The 24,101-nt window shown below is 65.6% G+C and overlaps 1 protein-coding gene across 1 annotated transcript; it reads left to right on the top strand.

Moving 5' to 3' along the window:
- Nucleotides 1-779: 779 nt before the first annotated feature.
- On the top strand, nucleotides 780-22,421 carry LOC127485638 (uncharacterized). The gene is made up of 40 exons (XM_089323646.1): nucleotides 780-1,008; nucleotides 3,245-3,304; nucleotides 3,389-3,632; nucleotides 3,701-3,827; nucleotides 3,926-4,016; nucleotides 4,093-4,202; nucleotides 4,314-4,521; nucleotides 4,606-4,728; nucleotides 4,976-5,096; nucleotides 5,449-5,587; nucleotides 5,659-5,763; nucleotides 5,850-5,922; nucleotides 6,010-6,147; nucleotides 6,291-6,452; nucleotides 6,557-6,651; nucleotides 6,740-6,872; nucleotides 7,039-7,288; nucleotides 7,363-7,415; nucleotides 7,506-7,615; nucleotides 7,943-8,094; nucleotides 8,239-8,380; nucleotides 8,463-8,573; nucleotides 8,887-9,072; nucleotides 9,157-9,396; nucleotides 9,823-9,979; nucleotides 10,210-10,353; nucleotides 12,081-12,143; nucleotides 12,617-12,712; nucleotides 13,486-13,632; nucleotides 13,952-16,275; nucleotides 16,812-16,986; nucleotides 17,549-17,640; nucleotides 17,877-18,051; nucleotides 18,290-18,933; nucleotides 19,485-19,633; nucleotides 20,136-20,298; nucleotides 20,535-20,709; nucleotides 20,963-21,066; nucleotides 21,615-21,789; nucleotides 21,958-22,421. The coding sequence occupies exons 1-40, from the start codon at nucleotides 933-935 to the stop codon at nucleotides 22,419-22,421; spliced, it is 8,496 nt and encodes a 2,831-aa protein (XP_089179772.1). The 5' UTR covers nucleotides 780-932.
- Nucleotides 22,422-24,101: the final 1,680 nt, after the last annotated feature.

Genomic DNA, 24,101 nt, shown 5'->3' with positions numbered 1-24,101 from the left:
GGCAGACCCCGGCCGCCTGCAGGCATGCCTCCCACAGTGTCCTTGACCCCAGCCCTAGCCCTGGGGACCCTGCCATGTGCTCCCCGAGACAAGGCCTACTTGCCTCTCGATGCCATCCCCAGGGCACCATGAACAGCAGGGGGCAGAAGCTGAGAGTGCCCCCGCAGCCCTGTGGGAAACCTCCCAGAGGTGAGCAGCCCCAGGGCCCCCCACCCTGCTCCCCCACCCCCTGCTGCTCAGAAAACAGCAAGGGGGCTGCCCCCCCCCGGAGAGCACACAGCAGGGACCCCCACCCTGCAGGAGGCCTCCAGAGCAGGGGTCTCCAGGACCAGCAGGCCAGCCCGGGGCCAAAGGGCCACAGGGGCCTGGGGACACCCTCAGTGAGCTTCCCAGGCCCCCAGGGGGTGGCCTGTGATGGTCAGCGCCCCGGGACCACTCTGCACCTGCCCCCGCTACACCTCTGGAAGGTCTTTCCTCCCAGGGAGCAAACGGGGCAAGGAGGGGCCCAGCTCAAGGCCCCTCTTGGGGGTCCTGAGACCCAGGGGAGGACAAAGCTCCCTGGGGAGGCGTCCCAGCCCTCGGGGCTCCCCACAGCACCCTGCCAGCCCCACCCTTGCCCCCCAGGACAGCCCGGACTCAGGAGGTGTTCTCAGGACCCTGGGAGGTGTGTCAGCCCCTGCTGGGAGTGGGCGATAACGGGGCCGTGGCCAGTGCAGAATTTTCCAGAGGCTGGGTCCTGATAAAGCAGGGCCTGAGATCCTGTTTGGCCACCACTGCACCGGGGCTGGCGCGTGGGGCGCGGGCGGGCGCGGCAGGGGCAGGGCCGCCACCCCTATATAAGGTGCCCAGGGCCGGCCAGCCGGAGCAGCGCAGTGGCCAGGGCCGGACTGCTGGGACTCCCCGCCGCGGGCCGGGCCGAGGGGACCCCTGCGATGGGCGCCATGCTTGAACTGCGGCTGCCGCTGCTGCCGCTGCTGCTGTCCTGCGGGGCTGCCCTGCTGGCTGCCGGTGAGTGGGGCCCGCAGGCCACGCCCCAGGCCTGCCAGACACCCCCATGCCTCAGAGGCCTGCGCGTGGGAAAGTCCCTGGGCCTTCTCGCCTCGCCGACTCGCTGTCGGGCAGAGGCAGGCTAGCCCACGTGGGTGGGCGGGGGGTGGGACGGCTCTTGTCCCCCAGGGGCCACCCTGCAGCCCCCAAGGGCTGGGCACGTCTAGCACAGGGGGTGCCCAGCGGGGGCAGGTGTGGGGTCTCGGCCTCAGGGCGACCCCCAGGTGTGCAGCCCATCTCCCCCTTTCTCTCCCACAAAGCCCCTCCCCTACCACCCAGGCCAGGAGCCATGGAGGCCCCCACCCATGCCTCTCACCTGGGCAGCTCTCCACCTGCCCGGTGACGTCCCCCAGACCCGTGCCGGGCCCCTTCCTGGCAGGCCTGGAGGCAGGGGGCTGACCTCACAGCAGAGCCGGCTCCAGGTCGCTGCAGGTGCCGCTCTGGGAGGGTGGGGGTGGGCCACGGCCCAGGCCAGGGAGCAGCTGGGGTCCCCACTCTGCGATGGCCGCCTGAGCGCCGCCCTGCCAGCAAAGGCCAGCGAGCGGGGGTCAGCCCAGAGGCACGGGCGGCAGGCGGGCCGCCAAGCGTGCACGGGAACAGCGAGTCCGCCGCTGTCTCGCGGCCGTCCAGGGACTGGGAGAGGCCGGGGGTGGCGGCCAACTCCGGCCCGCAGGGCCCATGGGTCCTGGCCAAGCAGGCAGTCGAGTCCACAGCAAGCACAGAGGGTCCTGGCAGGAAGCGCAGACGCCGGCAGGGGGTGACTGGGGGCCAGGGCCGGCGCGGGCATGGGCAGGAGGACCTGTGGTGCCCGTGTTACACGGGGCGGTCTTGCTGTGGGACGCTGGCCTGGGGCCTGCTGTGCCCGACTCCCCCATGCTCACCCCAGAAGGAAAGGCCGGAGCTGGGGGTCCTGGAGGGGGACACCACCCCCCACCAGCCACCTGGGATGGGCACAGGGGCAGCCGTACAGAACACGGCCCGCAGGTCCAGTGGCTCCACAGCTGAGGCCCGTCCCCCGCTGAGAGGACGGGCAGGGGGCTCCCCTCAACCAGGGGCAGCAGGACCCCCGCGGCCGCGCCCACACTCAGGAGCAGAAGCGACCGGGGAGTTTGGGCGGGGGCCGCAGTGGGTGATGGGCAGGATGGGCCCCCGATGAGCTGAGTTCTGGGCAACGGGGCAGGGATCGCAGCAGGGTTAGGGGTCCCCCGGGGGCCTGGACAGGCAGCAGTGGCCCCAGTCGCCGCCCAGCCAGCACTGGCACAGCCTCAGGCCCCTGGGCCACAGGAAGCCTCCCTCAGGGGCTGGGAGAGAAAGCTGCGGGGGGGGGGGGCAGGTCTGTGTCCCAGCCGCCAGGCCCTGCGGTCACCGTGACCGCGCCTGAGCCGGCTGTGGGGCCTTGGCCCTCACGCGGCCTCCAGGCGGTTCAGGGAGCCCGTGAGGGAGCCGGGGAAGAGGCCAGGAAGAGGCCCGCAGAGGCAGCCTGGCCGGGCGTCGGCCCCAGCACACCCAGGCCCACCCTCCTCTCGCTTTCCTGTGGTGGGCGGGGCCTGGCGGTGCTCTCGGTGACCCTCCCTTTGCCTGGTGGACCCCAGGAGGCCTGGCGCGCCTGGGAAGTGACAGGCGCTGGCACAGGTGCCCCAGGGCCAGAAGCTGCTCCAGCCCTCCCTGCCCTGAGGCCCCGCACACAGCCCACCTCCGCTGGCCGGCCTGGGTCCTCGAAGGAATCCGCTGGCTCCGCCCGCCCGCCCCTCCCCCAGCCCCTGCCCCCCCAGCCCCTGGCCCAGCACACTGCTCTCTGCCCTTGTGTGTGTGCACACGTGTGTGTGCATGCGTGTTGCATGGACTGTGGAATGCAACAGACCCGAAACAGGAGCCCTGTGCAGGCAACGCTGAACCAGTGAGTGAGTGAACAAATGAATGAATGAATGAGAGAGAGCAGAGAGCAGGTCCCATTGGTGAGCAGCAGGACGAGAGGCGGGGCTGGGCCTGCAGGGGTGGGGGAGGGAGCCTGGGGTGGCGAACGCGGAGGGGGCCACAGGCAGTCACCAGGCCCTGGGCTGAAGCCAAGGCCCCGGCACAGATGGGCCACCCAGGGCCCAGGCCGCCATCCTAGGGCTTAGGTGGGCTGGGGGCTTCCCCAAGAGGGGTCCGGGACAGGAGCCGCCTGGGCAGGGGACACTGAGCTCCTGCCTTGCAGACCTCACGACCAGCGACGCCTCAGACCTGGCCACGGAGGGCGAGGGCGGCCAGCAGTCCCGTAAGGCAGGCCGCAGCCCGGGGATCGGGGGTGGCGGGGTGGGGGCAGGGGCCCCCTCCCACACGGCTCCCGCTCCCTCCGCAGCCGGGGACCAGGGCTGGTGCTCCACGTGGGGGGCCGGCCACTTCTCCACCTTCGACCACCACGTGTACGACTTCTCGGGGACCTGCAACTACGTCTTCGCGGCCACGTGTGCCGACGCCTCGCCCTCCTTCAGCGTCCAGCTGCGCCGGGCGCCCAACGGGAACATCTCCAGGATCATCGTGGAGCTGGGGGCCTCGGTGGTCACCGTGAACAAGGCCACCACCATCTCCGTCAAGGACGTCGGGTAGGCCGCGTGCCCGGGCGGGCAGCTGGGGCGGGGCGGGGGCGGCACTGACCACACTCGCCCCACAGGACGGTCAGCCTGCCCTACACCAGCAACGGGCTCCAGATCACCCCCTACGGCCGGAGCGTGCGCCTGGTGGCCAAGCAGCTGGAGCTGGAGCTGGTGGTCACGTGGGGGCCGGACGCCTACCTCATGGTGCGGAGACCGTCACGGCCCTGGCCAGGCCTGGAGGGAGGAGGGGGCGGGGGACAGGGAGCCTCGTCCCGCAGTGCCCAGCAGTGCCTGCCCCACAGGTCCAGGTGGAGAGGAAGTACATGGGCCAGATGTGTGGGCTGTGTGGCAACTTTGACGGAAAGGCCACCAATGAGTTTCTCAGCGAGGACGGTAGGTGGGATGGGGTCCGGGCCGGGGGAGGGGGCCGGGCCCTCTGTGGCTCGGTCCTCACGGCGCTGACCCCCAGGCAAACTCCTGGAGCCCTACAAGTACGCCGCCCTCCAGAAGCTGGACGACCCCAACGAGATCTGTGCCTATGAGGCCATCCCCAGCACCTCCGTCCTCCAGGTCACGGACGTACGTGAGACGGCCCAGACCACCCCAGCCCACCTCCCCAGTCCTCGGCGTGCAGCGGGCTGCGGGCTGTGGCCTGGGCGCCCCCGTGACCCTCTGTGGCCCTCTGCCCAGGCCCAGAACTGCACGCAGCTGCTGGACCTCGTGGCCCCCGAGTGCAGTGTCCCCAAGGAGCCCTTGGTGCTGAGCTGCCAAGTGGACATGGCCACCTGCGCCCAGCCAGGCCAGCAGAACTGCAGCTGCGCCACGCTGTCCGAGTACTCCCGCCAGTGCAGCCTGGCCGGCCAGCCCGTGCAGCGCTGGCGGGGACCCGGCCTGTGCTGTGAGTCGGGGCGGGGCCGTCGGCGTCTCCCTGGTGTGGGAGGGGCTGAGGCGGGGCCCCCTCACCGGACCCCTGTGTCCACAGCCCTGGGCCAGTGCCCCGCCAACCAGGTATACCAGGAGTGCGGCGTGGCCTGCACCAGGACCTGCTCCAACCCACAGCACAGCTGCCCCAGCCCCTGTACTGCCGGCTGCTTCTGCCCGGAAGGTGAGGGTGGGCGCGACCCCCACACCCCCGGACCACGGGGGCTGTCGGGTCTCCGCCAGGACTTCCCCCAGAGGGCCACCAGCCGCTGCAGACCCCTGGGAGAGGAGAGGGGAGGGGGGCGGGGGGCTCTGACCTTGGCAGAAGGACCCGGAGCTGCTCTGCTAGGCCCGTGCGCCAGCCAGGGAGGGGGGAGGGGGAGGGGGAGGGGCAGGGACGCCAGAAGCCCCAGGAAACCCCTGTCCCGCAGGCACGGTCCTCGATGACCTCTCCAGCAACCACACCTGCGTGCCGATCGCCCAGTGCCCCTGCATGCTCAACGGGGCGGTCCACGCCCCCGGGGAGGTCACCAGGACCGCCTGCAGGACCTGGTCAGTGCAGGGATGAGGGGAGATGGGGGGACACAGGGGGGCTCCAGCGAGTCACCAGGACCGCCTGCAGGACCTGGTCAGTGCACAGCCGGGGGGTGGGACATGGCGGGGACACAGGGGGCTCCAGCGAGGTCACCAGGACCGCCTGCGGGACCTGGTCAGTGCACAGCCGGGGGGGTGGGACATGGCGGGGACACAGGGGGCTCCAGCGAAGTTACCAGGACCGCCTGCGGGACCTGGTCAGAGCACAGCCGGGGGGTGCTCCTGTGGGCCAGCCAGAGCGGCCGTAGAATGGCTTCAGCCCCACAGACACGGGATGGGTGCTGCCCGGCTGCCCGCCTCCTCCCCACAGCCAGTGCACCATGGGCCGCTGGTCCTGCACAGAACGGCCCTGCCCCGGCCACTGCTCCCTGGAAGGAGGGTCCTTTGTCACCACGTTTGACGCCAGGCCCTACCGCTTTCACGGCACCTGCACATACATCCTCCTCCAGGTGGGGCGAGCTCCGAGGCCGGTGGGAAGGGGGCCCCCCACCCCCGTGCCTGAGCCTCCGCCTCTTCTCAGAGCCCACAGCTCCCGGACGAGGGCACCCTCATGGCCGTGTACGACAAGTCGGGCTACTCGCACTCCGAGACGTCCCTGGTCGCCGTCATCTACCTGTCCAAGCAGGTAGGGCACCAGCCTGGGCACCCCCTGGGCTCCTGCCCGCTGCCTGCCGCCCGCGGCCGCTGCTGACTCGGGCCCCCTCCCTGCAGGACAAAATCGTGATCTCGCAGGATGAGGTGATCACCAACCACGGGGACGTCAAGTGGCTGCCGTACAAGAGCCGTAGGTCCCGGGGCCTCGCCGAGCCGGGGCCGCGGAGGGGCCAGCCGGGGAGGGCGGTGGGCAGCCGGCTGAGCACGTGTCTTGCAGGCAACATCACGGTGTTCAGGCAGACGTCCACTCACCTCCAGATGGCCACCACCTTCGGGCTGGAGCTGGTCATCCAGCTGCGGCCCGTCTTCCAACTCTACGTCACCGTCGAGCCCCAGTTCCGAGGCCAGACCAGAGGTGAGCCGGCTTGACCCCCCTGTACCCCAGGGACGTGGCCAAGTGGCCGGCAGGAGAGGCAGCAGACCCCGGGCGGGGCCGGGCGCCATGGGGCAAGGCGATGGGACCGGGCGCCCCTCCCCCCTCACGGCCCCGCCTCCCAGGGCTCTGTGGCAACTTCAACGGCGACACCACGGACGACTTCACCACCAGCGTGGGCGTCGCGGAGGGCACCGCCTCCCTCTTCGTGGACTCCTGGCGAGCAGGGAACTGCCCGGCGGCCCTGGAGCGCGAGACCGACCCCTGCTCCATGAGCCAGCTCAACAGTGAGTGCCAGCCCAGCCTCCCACGCCCGGCCTCGGGCCACCTGCCCCCAGGCCCAGGGGCCAGGAGGGGACCCGAGACCCCCAGCTGGGCCTGTCGCCCCCAGAGGTGTGCGCGGAGACCCACTGCTCGGCGCTGCTGCAGACGGACGGCGTGTTCGGGAAGTGCCACGCCGTGGTCAACCCCAAGCCCTTCTACAAGGTGGGGCCCGCGGGGACGCTGGCCTGGCTGGGGCCCCCCGGGGAGGGCCGTGCCCCTCAGCCTGCTCACGCGGTGTCTCTGCCCGCAGAGGTGTGTGTACCAGGCCTGCAACTACGAGGAGACCTTCCCCCACATCTGCAGCGCGCTGGGTGACTACGCCCACGCCTGCGCCTCCCAGGGCGTCGTGCTCTGGGGCTGGAGAAGCAGCGTGGACAACTGCAGTGAGTGCGGGCGGGGGCGAGGGCGGGGGCGAGGGCGGGGTCACGGGCGGGCCCCTCCCCCGCTGCCTGACCAGCATCCCCCAGAGCAGCCCCGGCGTGGGGGCGAGGTCACGGGCAGGCCCCTCCCCCGCTGCCTCCCCGGATGCCTGACCCGCATCCCCCGCAGCCGTCCCCTGCACGGGCAACCGCACGTTCAGCTACGACAGCCAGGCCTGCAACCGCACCTGCCTGTCGCTGTCGGACCCCACGGCCGAGTGCCACGCCAGCGCCGTGCCCGTGGACGGCTGCAACTGCCCCCAGGGCACCTACCTGAACCACAAGGCGGAGTGCGTGCGCAAGGCCCAGTGCCCCTGCCTGCTGGAGAGCAACAAGTTCCTCCTGGCCGAGCAGTCCACCGTGGTCAACGGGGCCATCTGGTGAGCGGTCGGGCAGGGGAGGGGCCGGGCCGGGGAGGGGCCGCTGCGGGGCTCACGTGGCCTCTCTCTTGCAGCTACTGCCTCAGCGGACGGCTGAGCTGCCCGGGGCAGCCACAGATGCTGCTGGGTACGTAAACAGGCAAGGCTGCAGACCTGGGCTCTCGGTGCCCTCGGCCTGCCCTGAGCCGGCCTCGCCCCCGCCCCGCCTCTCCCACAGCTTCCTGCCCGGCCCCCAAGACCTTGGAGACCTGCAGCCAGACCTCCGAGAACAAGTACGGGGCGGCGTGCGCCCCCACCTGCCAGATGCTGGCCACCGGCATCGCCTGTGTAAGGGGCGTAGGAGCAGGACCTGCCCGGGGCCACTCCCTCTCTCTGGCCATCTTCCCTCTGTCCCCACGGCTGGTGCCCAGCGCGGGTGGGCGGTCACGGGTGGCCCGGAGGCCAGGCAGCCGGGGGCGGATGCTTGTCCTGGAGTCCTACGCACAGCTCCCTGTGGGAGTGGCGGCCATCAGCGCCCCAACCTGCTGCCTGTGGGAGGGGGAGCCTTGCTAAGCAAAGCCCAGCTGCCCACAGAGACCCCCGAGCCAGGTGGACACAGCGGGAGGGGCCTGGGGCCGGGGAGGACAGCAGCAGGCTGACCCCAGCTCCCCTCAGGTGCCCACCAAGTGCGAATCCGGGTGTGTCTGTGCCGAGGGGCTCTATGAAGACGCTAACGGGCAGTGTGTGCCCCCCGAGGAGTGCCCCTGTGAGTTTGCTGGGGTCTCCTACCCCGGGGGTGCCGAGCTCCACACCGACTGCAAGACCTGGTGAGCTGCAGCCTCGCCCTGCCGTCCAGGGCCACTGGGCGGGGGCGCGGGGGGGGGGGGGCTGCACTGGTGTCCAGGCGCTGAGGGTGTCCTGGAGGACGGGTGCCCTGCAGCCCCCACGAGCCCACCCCGCCTTCCGTGCAGCACCTGCTCTAAGGGGAAGTGGACGTGCCAGCAGAGCGCCCACTGCCCGTCCACCTGCGCCCTCTACGGGGAGGGTCACATGGTCACTTTCGACGGACAGCGCTTTGTGTTTGATGGCAGCTGCGAGTACATCTTGGCCACGGTAGCCGGCGGTGGGGGAAGGGCTCAGGAGTCTGGTGGGGGGGTGGCCTCAGGGGGCTCCCCCTCACCGTCCCTCCCCGCAGGACGGCTGCGGAGCCAACGACTCCCGGCCCACCTTCAAGATCCTGACCGAGAACGTCGTCTGTGGCAAGTCGGGAGTCACCTGCTCCCGCGCCGTAAAGATCTTCCTGGGGGTGAGTGGCCGCGGGAGGGGCCCCGGGCCTGTCCCTGCTGAGCAGCCCCCCTCACCTGTAGGGCCGGGGCTGCCTGTGCCCTGGCTACAGGATGCCCTCTGGGCTCAGGACAGGGGCCTGGCCGTGGAGCACCCTCAGCCCTTGGCCAGGCTCCCGGGCCCCAGAGCTGGCCCACAGCAGGTGCCCAGCCCTGCCCCAGAGAGCTCGGTTCTGGGCAGGGGGCGGGACGGGGGGCGGTGCTGGTGGCAGAACCAGGGCCCGGGACTGGGGAAGTGGGCAGGCGGGCAGCCTGGTGACGGCCCCGCCCCCGCAGGACCTGTCCATCACACTAGCAGACAGAAACTACACGGTCAGCGGGGAAGACCCCTCCGTGTACTTCCGAGTGAAGCCCAGCTCCCTGAGCCTGACCCTGGACCTGGGCCTGCCCGGCAAGTACAACCTGACGCTGGTCTGGAACAAGCACATGGCCGTGTACATCACGATCGAGCGCGTGTCCCAGGTACCCGCGCGGCCCGGGCGCCCCCCTCGGCCACCCCGCTGGCCGGGGCCGCCCACCGAGCCCCGCCTGCCCCCCCCACCCCAGGACGCGCTCTGCGGCTTGTGCGGCAACTACAACGGCAACATGAAGGACGACTTCGAGACGCGCAGCCAGTACGTGGCGTCCGACGAGCTGGAGTTCGTGAACTCGTGGAAGGAGAGCCCGCTGTGCGGCAACCTGCGTGCCGTGGCCGAGCCCTGCAGCACCAACAGCTTCCGCCTGGCCTGGGCCGAGCGCAAGTGCAGCATCATCAACAGCCAGACCTTCGCCGCCTGCCACAGCAAGGTGGGCCCGGGAGGGCGTGCTGCAGGCTCCAGGCCTGCTTGGGGTGGCCCCGCCCCACGGCCCCCCAGAACAGTCCCTGAAAGGACCGAAAGGAGGGAACACCCCTTGGAGCCGGGGGGCGCCCCATGGCGGCACGGCCAGTGCAAAGGCCCCGAGGCAGGGACCCACTCCGCGTGCCTCCCGAAGCTCCGGGCAAGGGTGTGGTGGGGAGGGGGGCTGTGGGGTCGGCAACACCGTGACCCCAGCTAGGGGTCTGTGGTAGCACGAACCCGGATCAGAACCCCTCCCTCGGCAGCCCCCGGCCTGGGGCCCGCGGCCTGGCTTCCAGTCACGGTTCTGGTTCCCACGTGGTGGACAGGCACACAGGGTCGGGGCGCCGAGCCCTCAGGGCAGCCAGAGGCTGACTGGCACTCCCTGCCCTGCCAGGTGTACCGCATGCCCTACTACGAGGCCTGTGTGCGAGACACGTGCGGGTGCGACACAGGGGGGGACTGTGAGTGTCTCTGTGACGCTGTCGCTGCCTACGCCAAGGCCTGCCTGGACAAGGGCGTGTGTGTGGACTGGAGGGCCCCAGACTTCTGCCGTGAGTGTCTGGCACCTGCCCGGCCCAGGGCTGCCCCCACCCCGAGCCGCACCTCCCTGTGGCTGGTCTGGGTTGGGGTTGGGGTGGGGTAGGGGCGGGGCCGGGGCCAGGCCAGGGGCGGGGACTCAGAGGTCCCTCCCTGTGGCTTGCCCTGGTTGGGGTCCCCGTTGGGGTCGGGTTGGGGCCCAGCCCAGGCCCCGCCAACTCACTCATGCCCTCCTCTCTCCCAGCGATCTACTGTGACTTCTACAACACGCACACGCAGGTCGACGGCAACGAGTACCAGTACACGCAAGAGGCCAACTGCACCTGGCACTACCAGCCCTGCCTGTGCCCCGGCCAGCTGCAGAGCTTCCCGGAAACCAACATCGAAGGTTGCGGCGGCAGGGACGGGCTGGGGGGCAGGGCACCCCTCCCATCATGCACAGCGTGCTCACTCCATCACACACTCCCGCCCTGCACACACACTCATTCTCACACTCCCCCAGTCACACACGCAGGCTCTCAGCATTCACTCACACACCCACTGTGACATCCATCGCAAGCACCCCCTCCCTCACACGCACACACACGTAACTCACATGCACTCCCTCCCTCACACGCACACACATGTACACTCACACGCACACACACATGTACACACACATACCCACATGCACACACATGTACACTCACATGCACTCCCTCCCTCACACGCACACTCACACACACACACGTACACTCACACACACACTCCCTCACACGCACACACACGTACACTCACACATACCCACATGCACACACACATGTACACTCACATGCACTCCCTCCTTCACACGCACACACACATACCCACACACACACATGTACACTCACACATACCCACACTCACATGTACACTCAACACGTATTCCCTCACATGCACACACACCCACATGCACACTCCCTCACGTATACACATGTACACTCACATACCCCCACACACACTCACATATACACTCACTTGTATTCCCTCCCTCACACACACTCCCTCACACACACTCCCTCACACGCACACACACATGTACACTCACACCCACACATGCACACGTATTCACCCACATGCACATTCACATGTACACACATGTACTCCTTCCCTCACACGTACCCACTTCCTCATACACACACACAGCCTCACATGCACACTCCCTCACATGCACACACACATGTACACTCACACGTACTCACTCACCCACACACGTGTACACTCACATGTATTCCCTTCCTCACAAGCACACACACTCCCTTAGCAGACATGTCCTGATCCCCCGTGTGCAGTTGGTCATGTGGGTCGGGGTCAGGGGCGTGACCATGCAGTAAACTAGAGGCCCTGTCTTCGGAGAGATGCCTGCAAACAAATCGAGTCTCAGCTGAGAGGAATGGGAGCTGCCCTGTCCAGCTGGGAGGCACAGGGAGGCCTCCATGGGAACCACACCTCTGGGCAGGGACTTGAAGGAGGCAAGTGGGGGCACAGGGCGGCGAGGGTGAGGGCTGCAGCAGGCCCTGAGGAGCCGACTGTGCTCCAAGCTCCCAGACAGGGGGTGGGCGTGGACGGACCATGGAGGGACCCTGCGCAGAGGAGGCCCGGTGGCAGGGACAGCAGCAGGGATGGGGAACTTGGGCCTGGCTCCGAGACCTTGAGAGGAGGGGGCCTGGCGTCTGCAGCCCTCAGAATGCACTGATGGACAGGATGGACCGGGCAGGGCAGGCCTCTGGGTGGTGCGCAAGGAGCCTGTTTGGCTCTCAGGAGGTGCCCTAACCAGCCCAAGAAGCCATAGACGGGGGTCCTCTGTCTGTGGCCCAGGGGACAGCAGGGCTGCCATGTTCCAGGAATCACAGGTTGCCATGGACTGAAACCCACTCTGGCCAGGCCAGCAAGGAGAGGGGAGTGGACGGAGAAGGGAAGGGGTGTGGCCCGAGGGAGGCCTGGGTGGGCAAGGGGGCCAGGTGGGGCCACTGGAGTGGGGAGGCGTGCTGGAGGCAGACAGCCGTGGGGATCCCAGCAGGGCCATCTCAGAGGCACCCTGGGGGGAGGGGGCGGCTGGGCGGGGCCCTGACCATGCCTGGTGCTTCCCCACCCTAGGCTGCTACAACTGCTCCCAGGACGAGTACTTCGACCACAACGAGGGGACCTGTGTGCCGTGCGGTAAATCCAGCCAGCTGACCCAAGGGCCCCGCCCCCACGCAGGCAGAAAGTGGGTGCTTGTGCACCCCCACAAGGCCCCTACAGGCCTCTGGGGCCTGCACCCCTAGGCTCACGGCCTCCAGCTGGACAGCAGAGCATGGAACCCCATCAGCCACCAGCTCCTCTCCTCCCCTGGCCTCAGCGAGAGGCCACCAGGGTGGGCAGGTTTTTGGGGTGCGAATGGGAGGGCTCTGGAGTCTGGATACGGCCCTGAACCCCCAGGGCCACAATACCCTGAGATGGCAGCCTCTCCCCCCACAGCCTGTGTCAGCCAAGGGTGGCAGGGCGTGCAGGTGGGGAGGTGGACAGGGCGTGCAGGTGGGGAGGTGCAGGCTGGGCCCTTGCCAGGGGCCCCAGCCTTGGTGCCCTGACCATGGGGAGCACCTTGAACTCCTTAGGGCCCCAGGGGAGCTCACCGCGCTCTCTTCTTGCAGTGCCGCTGTCCACCACGCCTACCACATCACCGTCCACCACGCCGCCATCCACCATGCCTCTGTCTACCACGCCCACGACGCTGCCGCCCACCACAGGTGACACTGACCCTCTCCCCAGGGCTCTCCCAAGGGTCAGCCAGGCAGGTGCAGGGAGGGCAGGATGCAGGACAGAAACAGCAACCCTGCGAGGTCAGGCTCCGGGCCAGGACGGGTTCACCGGCCTCACCAGGCACACAGTCCAGGGCCTGAGGACAGGGAGTGCGGGCCAGTGCCTGCCCCATACCACAGCACGTCTGTCCGCTCGGGCTCATCACCCACCCCAACGCCCAGCCTTCCGGGCACAGCCTGGGCCTCTCCCCCACAGACGTAGGGATCCACTCGAGCCCCTGGACCACACCCACGCCCTCCTCAGGAGGTGACACAGAGGGGCCCCTGCAGGCCCTGGCAGGGGCGCAACTGGGGAAGCTCCTGGGACATCTGAAACACACAAGCAGGCCCAAGTGTGGACCCCTCCCAGCAGCCTTGCACTTGTCTGGGGGACTCTAGGGGCCCCTCCCTGCAGCCTTATGGACTCCACACAGCCCAGGGACACGAGAGGGGATAGGGCATTGGTCCACATCAGCCGAGGAAGGGTAGGGGGCCTGGGGCAGCCCACACAACCTGTGGGCACGACTCCTGCGCCAGGCCACCGAGGCCGGGCAGGCAGCAGCAGGACACGACGGTCAGCCCAGGGAACTGAGAGGCAGCGGTCTCAACACTAACTGGACAGTGAAAATGGACAGAAAAGGGGTGTGAGGCTGGCGGGGCTACACACACGCACACATGACTCAGCCAGCACACAAGAGCCACCACCCTGCTACTCCCAACAGCCACGCCGCGACACACAGTGACACAGGCCACGAGCCTGCCGCAGGCATCCTCCCCGAGACCTGCCACCAGCTCCACAGCACAGCACACAGCGCGCACCACGGACACGGCACCGAGCCCCGCACAGACGGCGACCACTCCCATGCAGGGTGAGTCACAGGCAGGCGGGAGGGCACACAGCGCAGCCCCAGGGATGGCTCTGGACAGCAGACACGGCGAGCAGACGCAGGCCCACAGGCGCTCACGAAGCACCCAGGCCAGCAGTGTGCACAGGTCGAGCACCACAGGCCCCGGGCAGCGCTCAAGAACCCCAGGGCTCTGTGACAGGAACGCTCGCCAGGGCACCAGAGGCCGGGGAACAAGGGGGAGGGACGGGGAGAAGAGGCTGGGCAGGCAGGAGAGGAACGAGCACAGCGGACGGCAAGCGGGGACCCCAGAGGTAACGACTGACCCACCTGCTTCCCCCAGCAAACTCCACACAGCAAACCCCAGAGACAACCGCCAGCCACAGGACAACGAGCACAAATCCAACTCCCGCCCCCAGCACCGGGCCATCCTCAACCACACACGAAACAGGAACCGTCACACATCCCACACAAACGCCAAAGACCACAGAGAGAACACCATACACAGAACCCACGACCAGTCCCACCATCACCGCAGATACCACCACCAGGGCCACAACCACAACCTCAACCAGCACCACCACCGCAGGCACCAAGAACACGTTGCCAGTGGCGACGGCGACCACAGAGACACAGAGTTCCCACAGCACAGCCACGACCGCGGTCTCTGCAAGGTCAACCCCTGCTTCCACACCGCACCACCAATCCACACCAGCGCCACCTACCACGGCCACAACCAGTACAGCAGTCCCCACGCCCACCACCACCGCGCCCCCTACTACCACCCTTAAGCCAACTCGCCCCCCACAAACAGTGCCAGTCTCCATTGCCACCACCACACTGACCACCCAGGCTCCTACTTCTCTCAGCACTGCCAGGACTTCTGTCTCTGTGGTGTCAACCCCATCCCACACATCTCCCGAACAACCGACCACAGCCCCACCTACCACCTCCACCACCACCACCACCACCACCAGCAGCAGCACAGCCCCAACAGCCACCACCAGAGAGACTGTCTCTCTCACCACCCTCACCACCTCGTCTGTACCCAGCAGTCCTCACACTTCCTTCACAACCCCATCCCGCACCACCGTCCATGCCTCTACCACCGCACACACCACGGTTCTCCCGACATCAACACCTGTCCAGTCCACCAGCACGCTTCCTACATCCTCAAGCCAGGAGACCTCACTGCCCACAAGTTCTCCCTCGCTGTCCACTGCTTCGGTCACGACCACCTCTCACGAGCTGACCACTCCGACAGCACCAGAGACCACCTCATCCCCATACACCCCCACGCCCACCACCCCCACGCCCCCTACTACCACCCTTAAGCCAACTCGCCCCCCACATTCAGTGCCAGTCTCCACTGCCACCACCACACTGACCACCCAGGCTCCTACTTCTCTCAGCACTGCCAGGACTTCTGTCTCTGTGGTGTCAACCCCATCCCACACATCTCCCGAACAACCGACCACAGCCCCACCTACCACCTCCACCACCACCACCACCACCACCAGCAGCAGCACAGCCCCAACAGCCACCACCAGAGAGACTGTCTCTCTCACCACCCTCACCACCTCGTCTGTACCCAGCAGTCCTCACACTTCCTTCACAACCCCATCCCGCACCACCGTCCATGCCTCTACCACCGCACACACCACGGTTCTCCCGACATCAACACCCGTCCAGTCCACCAGCACGCTTCCTACATCCTCAAGCCAGGAGACCTCACTGCCCACAAGTTCTCCCTCGCTGTCCACTGCTTCGGTCACGACCACCTCTCGCGAGCTGACCACTCCGACAGCACCAGAGACCACCTCATCCCCATACACCCCCACGCCCACCACCACCACGCCCCCTACTACCACCCTTAAGCCAACTCGCCCCCCACATTCAGTGCCAGTCTCCACTGCCACCACCACACTGACCACCCAGGCTCCTACTTCTCTCAGCACTGCCAGGACTTCTGTCTCTGTGGTGTCAACCCCATCCCACACATCTCCCGAACAACCGACCACAGCCCCACCTACCACCTCCACCACCACCACCACCACCAGCAGCAGCACAGCCCCAACAGCCACCACCAGAGAGACTGTCTCTCTCACCACACTCACCACCTCGTCTGTACCCAGCAGTCCTCACACTTCCTTCACAACCCCATCCCGCACCACCGTCCATGCCTCTACCACCGCACACACCACGGTTCTCCCGACATCAACACCTGTCCAGTCCACCAGCACGCTTCCTACATCCTCAAGCCAGGAGACCTCACTGCCCACAAGTTCTCCCTCGCTGTCCACTGCTTCGGTCACGACCACCTCTCACGAGCTGACCACTCCGACAGCACCAGAGACCACCTCATCCCCATACACCCCCACGCCCACCACCCCCACGCCCCCTACTACCACCCTTAAGCCAACTCGCCCCCCACATTCAGTGCCAGTCTCCACTGCCACCACCACACTGACCACCCAGGCTCCTACTTCTCTCAGCACTGCCAGGACTTCTGTCTCTGTGGTGTCAACCCCATCCCACACATCTCCCGAACAACCGACCACAGCCCCACCTACCACCTCCACCACCACCACCACCACCACCAGCAGCACAGCCCCAACAGCCACCACCAGAGAGACTGTCTCTCTCACCACCCTCACCACCTCGTCTGTACCCAGCAGTCCTCACACTTCCTTCACAACCCCATCCCGCACCACCGTCCATGCCTCTACCACCGCACACACCACGGTTCTCCCGACATCAACACCCGTCCAGTCCACCAGCACGCTTCCTACATCCTCAAGCCAGGAGACCTCACTGCCCACAAGTTCTCCCTCACTGTCCACTGCTTCGGTCACGACCACCTCTCACGAGCTGACCACTCCGACAGCACCAGAGACCACCTCATCCCCATACACCCCCACGCCCCCTACTACCACCCTTAAGCCAACTCGCCCCCCACAAACAGTGCCAGTCTCCACTGCCACCACCACACTGACCACCCAGGCTCCTACTTCTCTCAGCACTGCCAGGACTTCTGTCTCTGTGGTGTCAACCCCATCCCACACATCTCCCGAACAACCGACCACAGCCCCACCTACCACCTCCACCACCACCACCACCACCACCAGCAGCAGCACAGCCCCAACAGCCACCACCAGAGAGACTGTCTCTCTCACCACCCTCACCACCTCGTCTGTACCCAGCAGTCCTCACACTTCCTTCACAACCCCATCCCGCACCACCGTCCATGCCTCTACCACCGCACACACCACGGTTCTCCCGACATCAACACCCGTCCAGTCCACCAGCACGCTTCCTACATCCTCAAGCCAGGAGACCTCACTGCCCACAAGTTCTCCCTCGCTGTCCACTGCTTCGGTCACGACCACCTCTCACGAGCTGACCACTCCGACAGCACCAGAGACCACCTCATCCCCATACACCCCCACGCCCCCTACTACCACCCTTAAGCCAACTCGCCCCCCACAAACAGTGCCAGTCTCCACTGCCACCACCACACTGACCACCCAGGCTCCTACTTCTCTCAGCACTGCCAGGACTTCTGTCTCTGTGGTGTCAACCCCATCCCACACATCTCCCGAACAACCGACCACAGCCCCACCTACCACCTCCACCACCACCACCACCACCACCACCAGCACAGCCCCAACAGCCACCACCAGAGAGACTGTCTCTCTCACCACCCTCACCACCTCGTCTGTACCCAGCAGTCCTCACACTTCCTTCACAACCCCATCCCGCACCACCGTCCATGCCTCTACCACCGCACACACCACGGTTCTCCCGACATCAACACCCGTCCAGTCCACCAGCACGCTTCCTACATCCTCAAGCCAGGAGACCTCACTGCCCACAAGTTCTCCCTCGCTGTCCACTGCTTCGGTCACGACCACCTCTCGCGAGCTGACCACTCCGACAGCACCAGAGACCACCTCATCCCCATACACCCCCACGCCCACCACCACCACGCCCCCTACTACCACCCTTAAGCCAACTCGCCCCCCACAAACAGTGCCAGTCTCCACTGCCACCACCACACTGACCACCCAGGCTCCTACTTCTCTCAGCACTGCCAGGACTTCTGTCTCTGTGGTGTCAACCCCATCCCACACATCTCCCGAACAACCGACCACAGCCCCACCTACCACCTCCACCACCACCACCACCACCAGCAGCAGCACAGCCCCAACAGCCACCACCAGAGAGACTGTCTCTCTCACCACCCTCACCACCTCGTCTGTACCCAGCAGTCCTCACACTTCCTTCACAACCCCATCCCGCACCACCGTCCATGCCTCTACCACCGCACACACCACGGTTCTCCCGACATCAACACCCGTCCAGTCCACCAGCACGCTTCCTACATCCTCAAGCCAGGAGACCTCACTGCCCACAAGTTCTCCCTCGCTGTCCACTGCTTCGGTCACGACCACCTCTCACGAGCTGACCACTCCGACAGCACCAGAGACCACCTCATCCCCATACACCCCCACGCCCCCTACTACCACCCTTAAGCCAACTCGCCCCCCACAAACAGTGCCAGTCTCCACTGCCACCACCACACTGACCACCCAGGCTCCTACTTCTCTCAGCACTGCCAGGACTTCTGTCTCTGTGGTGTCAACCCCATCCCACACATCTCCCGAACAACCGACCACAGCCCCACCTACCACCTCCACCACCACCACCACCACCAGCAGCAGCACAGCCCCAACAGCCACCACCAGAGAGACTGTCTCTCTCACCACCCTCACCACCTCGTCTGTACCCAGCAGTCCTCACACTTCCTTCACAACCCCATCCCGCACCACCGTCCATGCCTCTACCACCGCACACACCACGGTTCTCCCGACATCAACACCCGTCCAGTCCACCAGCACGCTTCCTACATCCTCAAGCCAGGAGACCTCACTGCCCACAAGTTCTCCCTCGCTGTCCACTGCTTCGGTCACGACCACCTCTCGCGAGCTGACCACTCCGACAGCACCAGAGACCACCTCATCCCCATACACCCCCACGCCCACCACCCCCACGCCCCCTACTACCACCCTTAAGCCAACTCGCCCCCCACAAACAGTGCCAGTCTCCACTGCCACCACCACACTGACCACCCAGGCTCCTACTTCTCTCAGCACTGCCAGGACTTCTGTCTCTGTGGTGTCAACCCCATCCCACACATCTCCCGAACAACCGACCACAGCCCCACCTACCACCTCCACCACCACCACCACCACCAGCAGCAGCACAGCCCCAACAGCCACCACCAGAGAGACTGTCTCTCTCACCACCCTCACCACCTCGTCTGTACCCAGCAGTCCTCACACTTCCTTCACAACCCCATCCCGCACCACCGTCCATGCCTCTACCACCGCACACACCACGGTTCTCCCGACATCAACACCCGTCCAGTCCACCAGCACACTTCCTACATCCTCAAGCCAGGAGACCTCACTGCCCACAAGTTCTCCCTCGCTGTCCACTGCTTCGGTCACGACCACCTCTCGCGAGCTGACCACTCCGACAGCACCAGAGACCACCTCATCCCCATACACCCCCACGCCCACCACCCCCACGCCCCCTACTACCACCCTTAAGCCAACTCGCCCCCCACATTCAGTGCCAGTCTCCACTGCCACCACCACACTGACCACCCAGGCTCCTACTTCTCTCAGCACTGCCAGGACTTCTGTCTCTGTGGTGTCAACCCCATCCCACACATCTCCCGAACAACCGACCACAGCCCCACCTACCACCTCCACCACCACCACCACCACCACCAGCAGCAGCACAGCCCCAACAGCCACCACCAGAGAGACTGTCTCTCTCACCACCCTCACCACCTCGTCTGTACCCAGCAGTCCTCACACTTCCTTCACAACCCCATCCCGCACCACCGTCCATGCCTCTACCACCGCACACACCACGGTTCTCCCGACATCAACACCCGTCCAGTCCACCAGCACGCTTCCTACATCCTCAAGCCAGGAGACCTCACTGCCCACAAGTTCTCCCTCGCTGTCCACTGCTTCGGTCACGACCACCTCTCGCGAGCTGACCACTCCGACAGCACCAGAGACCACCTCATCCCCATACACCCCCACGCCCCCTACTACCACCCTTAAGCCAACTCGCCCCCCACATTCAGTGCCAGTCTCCACTGCCACCACCACACTGACCACCCAGGCTCCTACTTCTCTCAGCACTGCCAGGACTTCTGTCTCTGTGGTGTCAACCCCATCCCACACATCTCCCGAACAACCGACCACAGCCCCACCTACCACCTCCACCACCACCACCACCACCAGCAGCAGCACAGCCCCAACAGCCACCACCAGAGAGACTGTCTCTCTCACCACCCTCACCACCTCGTCTGTACCCAGCAGTCCTCACACTTCCTTCACAACCCCATCCCGCACCACCGTCCATGCCTCTACCACCGCACACACCACGGTTCTCCCGACATCAACACCCGTCCAGTCCACCAGCACGCTTCCTACATCCTCAAGCCAGGAGACCTCACTGCCCACAAGTTCTCCCTCGCTGTCCACTGCTTCGGTCACGACCACCTCTCACGAGCTGACCACTCCGACAGCACCAGAGACCACCTCATCCCCATACACCCCCACGCCCCCTACTACCACCCTTAAGCCAACTCGCCCCCCACAAACAGTGCCAGTCTCCACTGCCACCACCACACTGACCACCCAGGCTCCTACTTCTCTCAGCACTGCCAGGACTTCTGTCTCTGTGGTGTCAACCCCATCCCACACATCTCCCGAACAACCGACCACAGCCCCACCTACCACCTCCACCACCACCACCACCACCAGCAGCAGCACAGCCCCAACAGCCACCACCAGAGAGACTGTCTCTCTCACCACCCTCACCACCTCGTCTGTACCCAGCAGTCCTCACACTTCCTTCACAACCCCATCCCGCACCACCGTCCATGCCTCTACCACCGCACACACCACGGTTCTCCCGACATCAACACCCGTCCAGTCCACCAGCACGCTTCCTACATCCTCAAGCCAGGAGACCTCACTGCCCACAAGTTCTCCCTCGCTGTCCACTGCTTCGGTCACGACCACCTCTCGCGAGCTGACCACTCCGACAGCACCAGAGACCACCTCATCCCCATACACCCCCACGCCCACCACCACCACGCCCCCTACTACCACCCTTAAGCCAACTCGCCCCCCACAAACAGTGCCAGTCTCCACTGCCACCACCACACTGACCACCCAGGCTCCTACTTCTCTCAGCACTGCCAGGACTTCTGTCTCTGTGGTGTCAACCCCATCCCACACATCTCCCGAACAACCGACCACAGCCCCACCTACCACCTCCACCACCACCACCACCACCAGCAGCAGCACAGCCCCAACAGCCACCACCAGAGAGACTGTCTCTCTCACCACCCTCACCACCTCGTCTGTACCCAGCAGTCCTCACACTTCCTTCACAACCCCATCCCGCACCACCGTCCATGCCTCTACCACCGCACACACCACGGTTCTCCCGACATCAACACCCGTCCAGTCCACCAGCACGCTTCCTACATCCTCAAGCCAGGAGACCTCACTGCCCACAAGTTCTCCCTCGCTGTCCACTGCTTCGGTCACGACCACCTCTCGCGAGCTGACCACTCCGACAGCACCAGAGACCACCTCATCCCCATACACCCCCACGCCCACCACCACCACGCCCCCTACTACCACCCTTAAGCCAACTCGCCCCCCACATTCAGTACCAGTCTCCACTGCCACCACCACACTGACCACCCAGGCTCCTACTTCTCTCAGCACTGCCAGGACTTCTGTCTCTGTGGTGTCAACCCCATCCCACACATCTCCCGAACAACCGACCACAGCCCCACCTACCACCTCCACCACCACCACCACCACCAGCAGCAGCACAGCCCCAACAGCCACCACCAGAGAGACTGTCTCTCTCACCACCCTCACCACCTCGTCTGTACCCAGCAGTCCTCACACTTCCTTCACAACCCCATCCCGCACCACCGTCCATGCCTCTACCACCGCACACACCACGGTTCTCCCGACATCAACACCCGTCCAGTCCACCAGCACGCTTCCTACATCCTCAAGCCAGGAGACCTCACTGCCCACAAGTTCTCCCTCGCTGTCCACTGCTTCGGTCACGACCACCTCTCACGAGCTGACCACTCCGACAGCACCAGAGACCACCTCATCCCCATACACCCCCACGCCCACCACCCCCACGCCCCCTACTACCACCCTTAAGCCAACTCGCCCCCCACATTCAGTGCCAGTCTCCACTGCCACCACCACACTGACCACCCAGGCTCCTACTTCTCTCAGCACTGCCAGGACTTCTGTCTCTGTGGTGTCAACCCCATCCCACACATCTCCCGAACAACCGACCACAGCCCCACCTACCACCTCCACCACCACCACCACCACCAGCAGCAGCACAGCCCCAACAGCCACCACCAGAGAGACTGTCTCTCTCACCACCCTCACCACCTCGTCTGTACCCAGCAGTCCTCACACTTCCTTCACAACCCCATCCCGCACCACCGTCCATGCCTCTACCACCGCACACACCACGGTTCTCCCGACATCAACACCCGTCCAGTCCACCAGCACGCTTCCTACATCCTCAAGCCAGGAGACCTCACTGCCCACAAGTTCTCCCTCGCTGTCCACTGCTTCGGTCACGACCACCTCTCACGAGCTGACCACTCCGACAGCACCAGAGACCACCTCATCCCCATACACCCCCACGCCCCCTACTACCACCCTTAAGCCAACTCGCCCCCCACAAACAGTGCCAGTCTCCACTGCCACCACCACACTGACCACCCAGGCTCCTACTTCTCTCAGCACTGCCAGGACTTCTGTCTCTGTGGTGTCAACCCCATCCCACACATCTCCCGAACAACCGACCACAGCCCCACCTACCACCTCCACCACCACCACCACCACCAGCAGCAGCACAGCCCCAACAGCCACCACCAGAGAGACTGTCTCTCTCACCACCCTCACCACCTCGTCTGTACCCAGCAGTCCTCACACTTCCTTCACAACCCCATCCCGCACCACCGTCCATGCCTCTACCACCGCACACACCACGGTTCTCCCGACATCAACACCCGTCCAGTCCACCAGCACGCTTCCTACATCCTCAAGCCAGGAGACCTCACTGCCCACAAGTTCTCCCTCGCTGTCCACTGCTTCGGTCACGACCACCTCTCACGAGCTGACCACTCCGACAGCACCAGAGACCACCTCATCCCCATACACCCCCATGCCCACCACCCCCACGCCCCCTACTACCACCCTTAAGCCAACTCGCCCCCCACATTCAGTGCCAGTCTCCACTGCCACCACCACACTGACCACCCAGGCTCCTACTTCTCTCAGCACTGCCAGGACTTCTGTCTCTGTGGTGTCAACCCCATCCCACACATCTCCCGAACAACCGACCACAGCCCCACCTACCACCTCCACCACCACCACCACCACCACCAGCAGCACAGCCCCAACAGCCACCACCAGAGAGACTGTCTCTCTCACCACCCTCACCACCTCGTCTGTACCCAGCAGTCCTCACACTTCCTTCACAACCCCATCCCGCACCACCGTCCATGCCTCTACCACCGCACACACCACGGTTCTCCCGACATCAACACCCGTCCAGTCCACCAGCACGCTTCCTACATCCTCAAGCCAGGAGACCTCACTGCCCACAAGTTCTCCCTCGCTGTCCACTGCTTCGGTCACGACCACCTCTCACGAGCTGACCACTCCGACAGCACCAGAGACCACCTCATCCCCATACACCCCCACGCCCACCACCACCACGCCCCCTACTACCACCCTTAAGCCAACTCGCCCCCCACAAACAGTGCCAGTCTCCACTGCCACCACCACACTGACCACCCAGGCTCCTACTTCTCTCAGCACTGCCAGGACTTCTGTCTCTGTGGTGTCAACCCCATCCCACACATCTCCCGAACAACCGACCACAGCCCCACCTACCACCTCCACCACCACCACCACCACCAGCAGCAGCACAGCCCCAACAGCCACCACCAGAGAGACTGTCTCTCTCACCACCCTCACCACCTCGTCTGTACCCAGCAGTCCTCACACTTCCTTCACAACCCCATCCCGCACCACCGTCCATGCCTCTACCACCGCACACACCACGGTTCTCCCGACATCAACACCCGTCCAGTCCACCAGCACGCTTCCTACATCCTCAAGCCAGGAGACCTCACTGCCCACAAGTTCTCCCTCGCTGTCCACTGCTTCGGTCACGACCACCTCTCACGAGCTGACCACTCCGACAGCACCAGAGACCACCTCATCCCCATACACCCCCACGCCCACCACCCCCACGCCCCCTACTACCACCCTTAAGCCAACTCGCCCCCCACATTCAGTGCCAGTCTCCACTGCCACCACCACACTGACCACCCA

Source organism: Oryctolagus cuniculus, chromosome 1, assembly GCF_051225735.1.
Source record: "Oryctolagus cuniculus isolate XC-2025 breed Fujian yellow rabbit chromosome 1, ASM5122573v1, whole genome shotgun sequence".
Classification (NCBI taxonomy): Eukaryota; Metazoa; Chordata; class Mammalia; order Lagomorpha; family Leporidae; genus Oryctolagus; species Oryctolagus cuniculus.
This window is presented reverse-complemented; position numbering and strand designations above follow the sequence as displayed.

What these genes read in the sequence shown, in the direction of transcription:
- LOC127485638 (XM_089323646.1), top strand. Translation starts at nt 933, where the DNA reads ATGGGCGCCATGCTTGAACTGCGGCTGCCGCTGCTGCCGCTGCTGCTG. An exon ending in CCCGGAAACCAACATCGAAG is followed by an intron (nt 10,354 to 12,080) that starts GTTGCGGCGGCA and finishes TCCCCACCCTAG; the next exon opens with GCTGCTACAACTGCTCCCAG. An exon ending in CCACCCTCACCACCTCGTCT is followed by an intron (nt 18,934 to 19,484) that starts GTACCCAGCAGT and finishes GTCTGTACCCAG; the next exon opens with CAGTCCTCACACTTCCTTCA.